At 47.9% G+C, this 12,733-nt stretch overlaps 1 protein-coding gene across 2 annotated transcripts in view; it reads right to left on the reverse strand.

Moving 5' to 3' along the window:
• LOC135553142 (glutamate receptor 4-like) overlaps window positions 1–12,733 on the reverse strand; it is a 110,268-nt gene that overhangs the window by 37,059 nt on the left and 60,476 nt on the right. For both annotated transcript variants that reach the window (XM_064985285.1, XM_064985284.1), the window contains 4 exons: window positions 12,069–12,121; window positions 11,854–11,985; window positions 9,611–9,664; window positions 8,356–8,514 (listed from right to left, as the gene is read on the reverse strand). In XM_064985285.1, coding sequence (XP_064841357.1) covers window positions 8,356–8,514; window positions 9,611–9,664; window positions 11,854–11,985; window positions 12,069–12,121 — 398 coding nt within the window. The remainder of the gene's footprint in view (window positions 1–8,355; window positions 8,515–9,610; window positions 9,665–11,853; window positions 11,986–12,068; window positions 12,122–12,733) is intronic.

The raw sequence follows: 12,733 nt of genomic DNA on the forward strand, positions 1-12,733 counted from the left end.
ATAAAATATGACTAAAGTATGTTGATACAGTTCTTATACGTGTGTAATTGACACAAAATTCGAAAAATTTTCGAAAAACGGTCCAGAAAGCACTTTTTTAGGGGTGTGTGAAGTTTTTTATGAAATTTTGCAATTATTGACTTTTGACTTCTGACTTCCTATGAAATCATATTGCAGATGGACAAAACACATGCAATAATGCGCAAGTAAAAAAAAAAAAAAAATAATGATAATAAAATTGGACAAAAGTATATTCATACAGTTCTTACACATGTGTAATTGACCAAAAAAGCGAAAGAATTTCGAAAAACGGTCCAGAAAGCACTTTTTTAAGGGGTGATAAGTTTTTGAGAAAAAATCAATTTTTTCAAAATTTGGCTTTTGGATGTTGACTTGGAGTCCAATATCAATATGAAAAACCACAGTGGAGCGCACACGCCACCTGTTGGATTTTTGAAGTGTTACAACTGGCAATAGCCATATGGCATTTGAAGTACACTTTGCATGAATCAACGCCGATTTGGGTGGTATTGACCAATGTGTACATGGTTTGTACTATGCAAATAATTTGCCATTCATTTTTGTCCAATACAGGGGTGAATTCCCTTACAGAAATAAGGCCATGCTCATGAAAAAAAAACATCCTCCCTAATTTTAAAAACGGCACTGACCTAGTCATCCTAGGGCAGAGCTAGTCATCCTAGGGCAGGGCTAGTCATCCTAGGGCAGAGCTAGTCATCCTAGGGCGGAGCTAGTCATCCTAGGGCAGAGCTAGTCATCCTAGGGCAGAGCTAGTCATCCTAGGTCAGGGCTAGTCATCCTAGGGCGGGGCAGGTCATCCTAGGAAAGAGCTAGTCATCCTAGGGCAGGGCTAGTCATCCTAGGGCAGAGCTAGTCATCCTAGGGCAGAGCTAGTCATCCTAGGGCAGAGCTAGTCATCCTAGGGCAGAGCTAGTCATCCTAGGTCGGGGCTAGTCATCCTAGGGCGGGGCAGGTCATCCAAGGGCAGGGCTAGTCACCATAGGGCAGGGCTAGTCACCCTAGGGCAGAGCTAGTCATCCTAGGGCAGAGCTAGTCATCCTAGGGCAGGGCTAGTCATTCTAGGGCAGAGCTAGTCATCCTAGCGCAAGGCAAGTCATCCTGGGGCAGGGCTAGGGCTAGTCATCCTAGGGCAGAGCTAGTCATCCTAGGGCAGAGCTAGTCATCCTAGGGCAGGGCTAGTCATCCTAGGGCAGGGCTAGTCATCCTAGGGCAGGGCTAGTCATCCTAGAGCAGGGCTAGTCATTCTAGGGCAGAGCTAGTCATTCTAGGTCAGGGCTAGTCATCCTAGGGCGGGGCAGGTCATCCTAGGGCGGGGCAGGTCATCCTAGGGCAGGGCTAGTCATCCTAGGGCAGGGCTAGTCATCCTAGGGCAGAGCTAGTCATCCTAGGGCAAGGCTAGTCATCCTGGGGCAGGTCTAGGGCTAGTCATCCTAGGGCAGAGCTAGTCATCCTAGGGCAGGGCTAGTCGTCCTAGGGCAGGGCTTGCAATCCTAGCGCAAAGCTAGTCATCGTTCGGCAGGGCTAGTCATCCTAGGGCAGGGCAAGTCATCCTAGTCAAGAGCTAGTCATACTAGGGCAGGGCTAGTCATCCTAGGGCAGGGCTAGTCATACTAGGGCAGGGCTAGTCATCCTTGGGCAGGGCTAGTCATACTAGGGCAGTGCTAGTCATCCTAGGGCAGGCCTAATCATCCTAAGGCAGGGCAAGTCCTCCTAGGCAAGAGCTAGTCATCCTGGGGCAGGGCTAGTCATCCTAGGGCAGAGCTAGTCATCATAGGGCAGGGCTAGTCATCCTAAGGCAGGGCTTGTCATCCTAGGGCCGGACTAGTCATCCTAGGGCAGAGCTGGTCATAATAGGGAAGAGCTAGTCATCCTAGGGCAGAGCTAGTCATCCTAGAGAGCAAGACTAGTCATACTAGGGCAGGGCTAGTCATCCTAGGGCAGGGCTAGTCATCCTAGGGCAGGGCTAGTCATCCTAAGGCAGTGCAAGTCATCCTAGGCAAGAGCTAGTCATTCTGGGGCAGGGCTAGTCATCCTAGGGTAGGGCTAGTCATCCTAAGGCAGGGCAAGTCATCCTAGGCAAGAGCTAGTCATACTAGGGCAGGGCTATTCATACCAGGGCAGGGCTAGTCATCCTAGGGCAGGGCTAGTCATCCTAAGGCAGGGCAAGTCATCCTAGGCAAGAGCTAGTCATACTAGGGCAGGGCTAGTCATACCGGGGCAGGGCTAGTCATACTAGGGCAGGGCTAGTCATCATAGGGCAGGCCTAGTCATCCTAGGGCAGGGCTAGTCATTCTAGGGTAGGGCTAGTCATTCTAGGGCAGGGCTAGTCATCCTAGGGTAGGGCTAGTCATCCTAGGGCAGGGCTAGTCATCCTAGGGCAGGGCTAGTCATCCTAGGGTAGGGCTAATCATCCTAGGGCAGGGCTAGTCATCCTAGGGTAGGGCTAGTCATCCTAGGGCAGGGCTAGTCATCCTAGGTTAGGGCTAGTCATCCTAGGGCAGAGCTAGTCATCCTAGGGTAGGGCTAGTCATCCTAGGGCGGGGCTAGTCATCCTAGGGTGGGGCTAGTCATCCTAGGGCGGGGCTAGTCATCCTAGGGCAGGGCTAGTCATCCTAAGGTAGGGCTAGTCATCCTAGGGCAGGGCTAGTCATCCTAGGGCAGGGCTAGACATCCTAGGGTAGGACTAGTCATCCTAGGGCAGGGCTAGTCATCCTAGGGTAGGGCTAGTCTTCCTAGGGTAGGGCTAGTCATCCTAGGGCAGGGCTAGTCATCCTAGGGCAAGGCTAGTCATCCTGGGGCAGGGCTAGGGCTAGTCATCCTAGGGTAGGGCTAGTCATCCTAGGGCAGGGCTAGTCATCCTAGGGTAGGGCTAGTCATCCTAGGGTAGAGCTAGTCATCCTAGGGTAGGGCTAGTCATCCTAGGGCAGGGCTAGTCATCCTAGGGCAGGGCTAGTCATCCTAGGGCAGGGCTAGTCATCCTAGGACAGGGCTAGTCATCCTAGGGTAGGGCTAGTCATCCTAGGGTAGGGCTAGTCATCCTAGGGCAGGGCAAGTCATCCTAGGGTAGGGCTAGTCATCCTAGGGCAGGGCTAGTCATCCTAGGGTAGGGCTAGTCATCCTAGGGTAGGGCTAGTCATCCTAGGGCAGGGCTAGTCATCCTAGGGTATGTCTAGTCATCCTAGGGTAGGGCTAGTCATCCTAGCGCAGGGCTAGTCATCCTAGGGTAGGACTAGTCATCCTAGGGCAGGGCTAGTCATCCTAGGGTAGGGCTAGTCATCCTAGGGTAGGGCTAGTCATCCTAGGGCAGGGCTAGTCATCCTAGGGCAAGGCTAGTCATCCTGGGGCAGGGCTAGGGCTAGTCATCCTAGGGTAGGGCTAGTCATCCTAGGGCAGGGCTAGTCATCCTAGGGTAGGGCTATTCATCCTAGGGTAGAGCTAGTCATCCTAGGGTAGGGCTAGTCATCCTAGGGCAGGGCTAGTCATCCTAGGGCAGGGCTAGTCATCCTAGGACAGGGCTAGTCATCCTAGGGTAGGGCTAGTCATCCTAGGGTAGGGCTAGTCATCCTAGGGCAGGGCTAGTCATCCTAGGGTAGGGCTAGTCATCCTAGGGCAGGGCTAGTCATCCTAGGGTAGGGCTAGTCATCCTAGGGCAGGGCAAGTCATCCTAGGGTAGGGCTAGTCATCCTAGGGCAGGGCTAGTCATCCTAGGGTAGGGCTAGTCATCCTAGGGTAGGGCTAGTCATCCTAGGGCAGGGCTAGTCATCCTAGGGTATGTCTAGTCATCCTAGGGTAGGGCTAGTCATCCTAGGGCAGGGCAAGTCATCCTAGGGTAGGGCTAGTCATCCTAGGGCAGGGCTAGTCATCCTAGGGTAGGGCTAGTCATCCTAGGGTAGGGCTAGTCATCCTAGGGCAGGGCTAGTCATCCTAGGGCAAGGCTAGTCATCCTGTGGCAGGGCTAGGGCTAGTCATCCTAGGGCAGGGCTAGTCATCCTAGGGTAGAGCTAGTCATCCTAGGGTAGGGCTAGTCATCCTAGGGCAGGGCTAGGGCTAGTCATCCTAGGGTAGGGCTAGTCATCCTAGGGTAGAGCTAGTCATCCTAGGGTAGGGCTAGTCATCCTAGGGCAGGGCTAGTCATCCTAGGGCAGGGCTAGTCATCCTAGGACGGGGCTAGTCATCCTAGGGTAGGGCTAGTCATCCTAGGGTAGGGCTAGTCATCCTAGGGCAGGGCTAGACATCCTAGGGTAGGGCTAGTCATCCTAGGGCAGGGCTAGTCATCCTAGGGCAGGGCTAGTCATCCTAGGGTAGGGCTAGTCATCATAGGGCAGGGCTAGTCATCCTAGGGTAGGGCTAGTCATCCTAGGGTAGGGCTAGTCATCCTAGGGCAGGGCTAGTCATCCTAGGGCAGGGCTAGTCATCCTAGGGTACGGCTAGTCATCCTAGGGTAGGGCTAGTCATCCTAGGGCAGGGCTAGTCATCCTAGGGTAGGGCTAGTCATCCTAGGGCAGGGCTAGTCATCCTAGGGCAGGGCTAGTTATCCTAGTGCAACGCGTGCTGGATGAATACTGCTGAGATGGACAACCATGGAGATATGGAGAGAGAGAGATTGAAGGTGTAAACGTAATGTAAAAATGAAGGTGAAAATCGAAATAGTATATTTTACCATATAGCTTCCCTATCAAAACAAAAAATGTCAAGCAGACAACATAAGAAAATGAACAACAATGACAAATGGTTTGATGAAGAACACAAAAACCTAAGAAAGGTATTGAGAAACCTACCCAACCAAAAACATAGAGACTCAGAAAACCTGAGCCTCCGCCTTCACTATGGTGAATCTGTAACACTGTACGCTGAGAGTCGGGAAGCAAGTTAAAACTTGTTGAGGATAGGGGGCAGTATTTTCACTTTGGATGAATTGCTTGCCCATAGTGAACTGCATCCTACTCTGTCCTAGATTGCTAATATATGCATATTATTATTACTATTGGATAGAAAACACTCTGAAGTTTCTAAAACTGTTTTAATTATGTATGTGAGTATAACAGAACTCATAGTGCAGGCAATCTTCCAAACAAGAAGTGAAATTCTGAATGTGAGGCAACTTTGACGTCATCGCCCCCTCCTTTCCCAACACGATATGGATCTGGTAGCACTTCCCACGCCTTCCACTAGATTTCCTCATTCAGTAGAACGTGGAATGGAGCATTTGCTGTGAACTTTGACCGAATGGGTGGGGAAATAGTCAGTGTCCTGACAGAATGCCATTTTCCTGTGGCGCATTTCTCTGTTGGTGCCACTGTCGTTCCATTTGGCTGCAGCTGAAAGCGTATGATCCGGTTGGAACGTTATTGGATATATATGATAATAACATCCTGAAGATTGATTCTCTACTTAGTTTGACCAGTTTATTCGACCTGGACTATATCTTTTGGAAGTTTTCGTGCGAGTTATCCTGGACCAGCAGTCAGTTTTTGGGCATGTGAGCTGAAAGTGATAGCATATGCAGCTACTTGGACACTAGTATTGGACATTATGGAACAAAACAACAATTTAATGTGGAACTAGGACTCCTTGCACTGCATTCTGATGAAAGATCATCAAAGGTAAGGGAATATTTATGATGTAATTTCGTATTTCTGTTGACTCCAACATGGCGGAGAAATACTTTTACGTATGAGCGCCGTCTCAGATTATTGCATGGTAGGCTTTTTCCGTAATGTTTAAAAAAATCGGACACAGCGGTTGCATTAAGAACCAGTGTATCTTTAATTATATGTAGATCATGTATCTTTAGTCAAAGTTAATGATGAGTATTTCTGTTATCTGGCGTAGCTTTCTATAATTCTTACGGATATTTTCAGACCTTTTACTACTATGAGACTCAATATTGATTTCAGATGCATCCTGTTTCCATTGAACATCCTTAAGATGTTTCTACAACTTAATTGGAGTCCACCTGTGGTAAATTCAATTGATTGGACATGATTTGGAAAGGCACACACCTGTCTATATAAGGTCCCACAGATGATGTGCATGTCAGAGCAAACACCAAGCCATGAGGTGGAAGGAATTGTCTTTAGAGCTCCGAGAAAGGATTGTGTCAAGGCACAGATCTGCAGGTTTGATGGTCCCCAAGAACATAATGGCCTCCATTATTCTTAAATGGAAGAAGTTTGGAACCACCAAGACTCTTCCAGAGCTGGCCACTCGGCCAAACTGAACAATCGGGGGAGAAGGGCCTTTGTCAGGGAGGTGACCAAGAACCCGATGGTAACTCTGACAGAGCGCTAGAGTTCCTCTGTGGAGATGGGTGAATTTTCCAGAAGGACAACCATCTCTGCAGCACTTCACCATTTATGCTTTTATGGTAGAGTGGCCAGATGGAAGCTACTCCTCAGTAAGGCACATGACAGCCCGTTTAGAGGCACTTAAAGACTCTGCTACTTTATAATTATTTGTTATTCTCATCTCTTACTTTTGGGGGATTTTCTTAAAACTGAATTGTTGTTTAACTTTTTATGGCTGCAGTGGCAGTATTGAGTAGCTTGGATGAAAAGGTGCCTATTGTAAACGGCCTGCTCCTCAGTCTCAGTTGCGAATATATGCATATTATTAGTAGTATTGGATAGAAAACACTCTAAAGTTTCCAAAACTGTCCAAATATTGTCTGTGAGTATAACAGAACTGATATTGTAGGCGAAACCCAGAGGAAAATCAAAACAGGAAGTGGCTTCTATTTTGAAAACTCCATGTTCCATAGCCTCCCTTTGCTGGATTTAAAGGGATATGAACCAGATTCCTTTTCCTATCGCTTCCTCAAGTTGTCAACAGTCTTCAGACATAGTTTCAGGCTTTAAAAAAAAAAAAAATGAGCCAGAAGGATAACATCACGTCAAGTGGTCACATGAGTTTTGCTCACGCAACAGAGTTTGGATAGGTATTGCTTTTCCCTCTCCTACTTTGAAAGGCATTTGTGGTTGATATATTATCAATTATATATTTTAAAAACAACCTGAGGATTGATTACAAAAAACTTTAGCATGTTTCTATGGACATTATGGAAACTATTTGGAATTTTCGTCTGCGTTGTCATGACCGCTCTTTCCTGTGGATGTCTGAACATAACGCGCCAAACAAAAGGAGGTATTTTGGATATAACAATTATCTTTATGGAACAAACTGGAACATTTGTTGTGTAACTGGGAGTCTCCTGAGTGAAAACATCCGAAGATCATCAAAGGTAAACTATTAATTTGATTGCTTTTCTGATTTTCGTGACCAAGCTACCTGATGCTAAGTGTACTTAATGTTTTGTCGTGCAATCGATAAACTTACACAAATGCTTGGATTGCTTTCGCTGTAAAGCATATTTTCAAAATCTGACACGACGGGTGGATTAACAAAAGGCTAAGCTGTGTTTTCCTATATTGCACTTGTGATTTAATTAATATAAATATTTGTAGTAATATTTATTGAATGTAGCGCTATGCTATTCAGCGGTTGTTGATGACACTTATCTCGTTAGTGGGATTGCAGCCATAACAAGTTAAGGGCTCGTAAGTAAGCATTTCACTGTAAGGCCTATACCAGTTGAATGTGCCAAGTGACAAATACCATTTTATTTTATTTGAGACCATGAGAAACAAGATTCTTTGGTCTGATGAAACCAAGATTGAACTCTTTGTCCTGAATCCCAAGTGTCACGTCTGGAGGAAACCTAGCCCCATCCCTATGGTGAAGCACGGTGGTGGCAGCATCATGCTGTAGGGACGTTTTTCAGTGGCAGGGACTGGGAGACTAGTCAGGATCGAGGCAAAGATGAACGGAGCAAAGCACAGAGAGATCCTTGATGAAAACCTGCTTCAGAGCACTCAGGACCTCGACTGGGGTGAAGGTTCACCTTCCAACAGGAAAACGACCCAAAGCACACAGCCAAGACAACGCAGGAGTGGCTTTGGGACAAGTTTCTTAATGTCCTTGAGCCTGGACTTGAACCCGATCAAACATCTCTGGAGAGACGTGAAAATAGCTGTGCATAGTGTAACACTTACTGTTAATTTTTAATTGTTTATTTCACTTTTGTTTAATGTCTATTTCACTTGCTTGTCCATGTAACATATTTTTCCCATGCCAATAAAGCCCTTTGATTTGGAGAGAGGGAGAGAGAGGTGTGGGACACTATGTCTAACAGCTGAGTGTTTCCTGCTGCTTCTCGGAGTCAGTGTTATTGGTTAAAGAGCTGTGACGGAAGAAAATAGTTCTCTCCCCAACATGATTCTAGAACCATCTGCAGCAGTGTGAGTGTGTGTGTACCTTGGGTGGGATGTCAGAGCCTGGGTACTCTCTCTGGTCCAGTTTGTTCCAGCGCTGCATCAGTTTGAGGACTATTGGCTTACTGAAGTCAACCAACTGGAACCCTGTGATGTTAGCCCCACCATGCATAAATCTCTCTAGAGATATGTCTTTAAAACCCTTGATGGGAGAGAGACAGTGGAGAGAGAGGGAGAGGGAGAGGGAGAGGAAGGGGGAGAGGGAGGGGGAGAGAGAGGGAGAGGAAGAGAGAGAGGGAGATGAAGAGAGAGGGAGATGAAGAGAGAGGGAGAGGGAGGGGGAGAGGAGAGGAAGAGAGAGAGGGAGAGGAAGAGAGAGAGGGAGAGGAAGAGAGAGAGGGAGAGGAAGAGGGAGAGGAAGAGGAAGAGGGAGAGAGAGAGGGAGACGAAGAGAGAGAGGGAAAGGAAGAGAGAGAGGGAGAGGAAGGGGGAGGGGAGAGAGAGGGAGAGGAGAGAGAGAGGGAGAGGAAGAGGGAGAGGGAGGGGGGGGGAGAGAGAGAGGGAGAGGAAGAGAGAGAGGGAGAGGAAGGGGGAGGGGGAGGGGGAGGGGGAGAGAGAGGGAGAGAGAGATGGAGGGAGAGGAAGGGGGAGGGGAGAGGGAGAGGAAGAGAGGGAGGGAGAGGAAGGGGGAGGGGGAGAGAGAGGGAGAGGAAGAGGGAGGGGAGAGAGCGAGGGAGAGGAAGAGGGGGAGGGGGAGGCGGAGAGAGAGAGAGAGGGAGAGAGAGAGAGAGAGGTGTTAGGCACAACTGCATTTGAAGATTACCCTGGCTTTGCCTGAAAATAGAAGCTCTGAGACAGGGATGCACCTTCTTTTCCCAAGCTAGAGAGAGAGAGAAGGAGAGAGAGAAGGAGAAAGAGAGAGTGGGGGACGGAGAGAGAAAGGGAATGCACTGTCTGAAGTGCCTTCAAACCATTCTCCTCACAAAGGCATGGTTCTGTCTGTCTGGCTCAGATTTGACTCACATTTTCCTCAGAGACAAGGTAAACCTCAGCCACCTGCCTGTACCCCTCTGTACATACCACAACCTTCCCCCTTCCTCTCTTCTCCTCGTCTCCTCTCTTTCATCTGCACTAATCTAAAAAAACATATTATAATGTGGATGGGGACAAGGGTATATGCTTTCACTTGTTCAGTTGGTTCATGTTAGCAGAGATGAAGGAGAGCAGCAGGGGAGCAGAAAGGAAATGAAACCACTTTAGACTATTGGGATGCACTAAGAAGTCACACACACACTTACCAGGTTGGCCAAGATGTAATGGTAGCCTTTGACATGTTTCCCCACACTAACAGCCTGGAGAAAGAGAGGAAGAGAAGAGGAAAATAGAGGAGGAGAAGAGGGGAGAACGAACCATTGTAAATACAACTTTTGTGATAAACATTTTTTTTAAATTGTTTATTTCACTTTTGTTAATTATCTATTTCACTTGATTTGGCAATGTAAACATATGTTTCCCATGACAATAAAGCCCTTTAAAATTGAGAGAGAGAGAGAGCAATCTGTCGGACTGATGATGCCATCCATGCCAATACTACTGAGCCTGCTGTTCCTGGGCAGACCACTGCACAGGTGTGTGTTTGTGTGTGTATTTGTGCGTGTGTCCATGCTTGTAGTTGCTGGTGTGTGTCTGCCCATATTTGTCAGACCAGTAGACAGGAAGGGAGACCTGGCCAGAAGAGGAAATGATGCATGCACAGGGAAGTAGTGACAGATGGCTGACCAATGGGACATTACCCTGGAGCTGGGGTCAAAGATGACAGCAGCAGAGAAGAGGCAGACAGACACACCTGTCTCAACTGTTAGAGTCACAGTCTGGCCGTCAGTAGTTGTGTTCAGTGAAGAGAGGAGGAGAGGGGTACTAATGCGTATGAACTACCACAAGGCTGAGAGAGAGTGTGTGTGTAAGGGTGTGTGATGTTGAGTTCTGTAGTCACCTGTTCTAGAATGCTCTGCAGTCTCTCATCTGACTCACCTGTTCTAGAATGCTCTGCAGTCTCTCATCAGACTCACCTGTTCTAGAATGCTCTGCAGTATCTCATCAGACTCACCTGTTCTAGAATGCTCTGCAGTCTCTCATCAGACTCACCTGTTCTAGAATGCTCTGCAGTCTCTCAGACTCACCTGTTCTAGAATGCTCTGAAGTCTCTCAGACTCACCTGTTCTAGAATGCTCTGCAGTCTCTCATCAGACTCACCTGTTCTAGAATGCTCTGCAGCCTCTCAGACTCACCTGTTCTAGAATGCTCTGCAGTCTCTCATCAGACTCACCTGTTCTAGAATGCTCTGCAGTCTCTCATCAGACTCACCTGTTCTAGAATGCTCTGCAGTCTCTCAGACTCACCTGTTCTAGAATGCTCTGCAATCTCTCAGACTCACCTGTTCTAGAATGCTCTGCAGTCTCTCATCAGACTCACCTGTTCTAGAATGGTCTGCAGTCTCTCATCAGACTCACCTGTTCTAGAATGCTCTGCAGTCTCTCATCAGACTCACCTGTTCTAGAATGCTCTGCAGTCTCTCAGACTCACCTGTTCTAGAATGCTCTGCAATCTCTCAGACTCACCTGTTCTAGAATGCTCTGCAGTCTCTCATCAGACTCACCTGTTCTAGAATGCTCTGCAGTCTCTCATCTGACTCACCTGTTCTAGAATGCTCTGCAGTCTCTCATCAGACTCACCTGTTCTAGAATGCTCTGCAGTATCTCATCAGACTCACCTGTTCTAGAATGCTCTGCAGTCTCTCATCAGACTCACCTGTTCTAGAATGCTCTGCAGTCTCTCAGACTCACCTGTTCTAGAATGCTCTGAAGTCTCTCAGACTCACCTGTTCTAGAATGCTCTGCAGTCTCTCATCAGACTCACCTGTTCTAGAATGCTCTGCAGCCTCTCAGACTCACCTGTTCTAGAATGCTCTGCAGTCTCTCATCAGACTCACCTGTTCTAGAATGCTCTGCAGTCTCTCATCAGACTCACCTGTTCTAGAATGCTCTGCAGTCTCTCAGACTCACCTGTTCTAGAATGCTCTGCAATCTCTCAGACTCACCTGTTCTAGAATGCTCTGCAGTCTCTCATCAGACTCACCTGTTCTAGAATGGTCTGCAGTCTCTCATCAGACTCACCTGTTCTAGAATGCTCTGCAGTCTCTCATCAGACTCACCTGTTCTAGAATGCTCTGCAGTCTCTCAGACTCACCTGTTCTAGAATGCTCTGCAGTCTCTCATCAGACTCACCTGTTCTAGAATGCTCTGCAGTCTCTCATCAGACTCACCTGTTCTAGAATGCTCTGCAGTCTCTCAGACTCACCTGTTCTAGAATGCTCTGCAATCTCTCAGACTCACCTGTTCTAGAATGCTCTGCAGTCTCTCATCAGACTCACCTGTTCTAGAATGCTCTGCAGTCTCTCATCAGACTCACCTGTTCTAGAATGCTCTGCAGTCTCTCATCAGACTCACCTGTTCTAGAATGCTTTGCAGTCTCTCAGGCTCACCTGTTCTAGAATGCTTTGCAGTCTCTCAGGCTCCAGGTCGATGACATACTTCCTCTCCTGCCGGCGGTCCAGGTCTTCTAGCAGACGACGGTACGCTGCCTCGTTGAAACTCTCCACGCAGATGGCACTCACCTGCACAGAGTCAGAGCAATTAACCTGTGTGTGTGTGTGTGTGTGTGTCTGTGTTTGCATGTGTGTGCCCATGTGGTGCTCACCTGCCAACCGTTTTGACCTGCTCGCTCCATGATTGCCTGTAGGATGGCATAACCTAGACAACAGATCAGAGACACAAAGACAACCAGACATCATCAATCTGGAGAAATGCCAAAAATTACATTTTTAGAAAATTGAAGCTGAAGATAAAACAAATAGATAAAATATTTTAAGTAAACAAAACCAGTGTCTTGGAAATATCAAACAAAACAGAAATATTGCAAAACACTCTAAATGCCAGATGCCCCTTTATTCACTGGCATCCCCGCTCTGTCCCTCTTTCTTCTTGTCTGTCTAGTGCAACCCTTCACTAAAGTACAAGTCACTGTGCTTGCTTCGGCAGCACATATACTAAAGTACCCGTCACTGTGCCCCCAGGTACTGTCCTGATCCCCTGTCTCTGACACCTCTGCTGTCTGTGCCGTTCTCTATCACCCTCTGTCTCCCCTCTGTCTTTCTGTCACTCTTTGTCTCTCTCACCCTGATGCTTCCATCATTATGTCCACAGTTCCCCCAAACACTCCCGGCAGCAATCAACAACAGCTGTCCCTGTGTAAACACCCCTCAGCTGGAGGCTAACAGTATGTCTGTCTGTCTGCCTGTCTTACGTTCTGCCTGTCTGTCTCCTGTCTGTCTGTCTGTCTGTCTGTCTGTCTGTCTGTCTGTC

Source organism: Oncorhynchus masou, chromosome 13 (genome assembly GCF_036934945.1).
Source record: "Oncorhynchus masou masou isolate Uvic2021 chromosome 13, UVic_Omas_1.1, whole genome shotgun sequence".
NCBI lineage: Eukaryota > Metazoa > Chordata > Actinopteri > Salmoniformes > Salmonidae > Oncorhynchus > Oncorhynchus masou.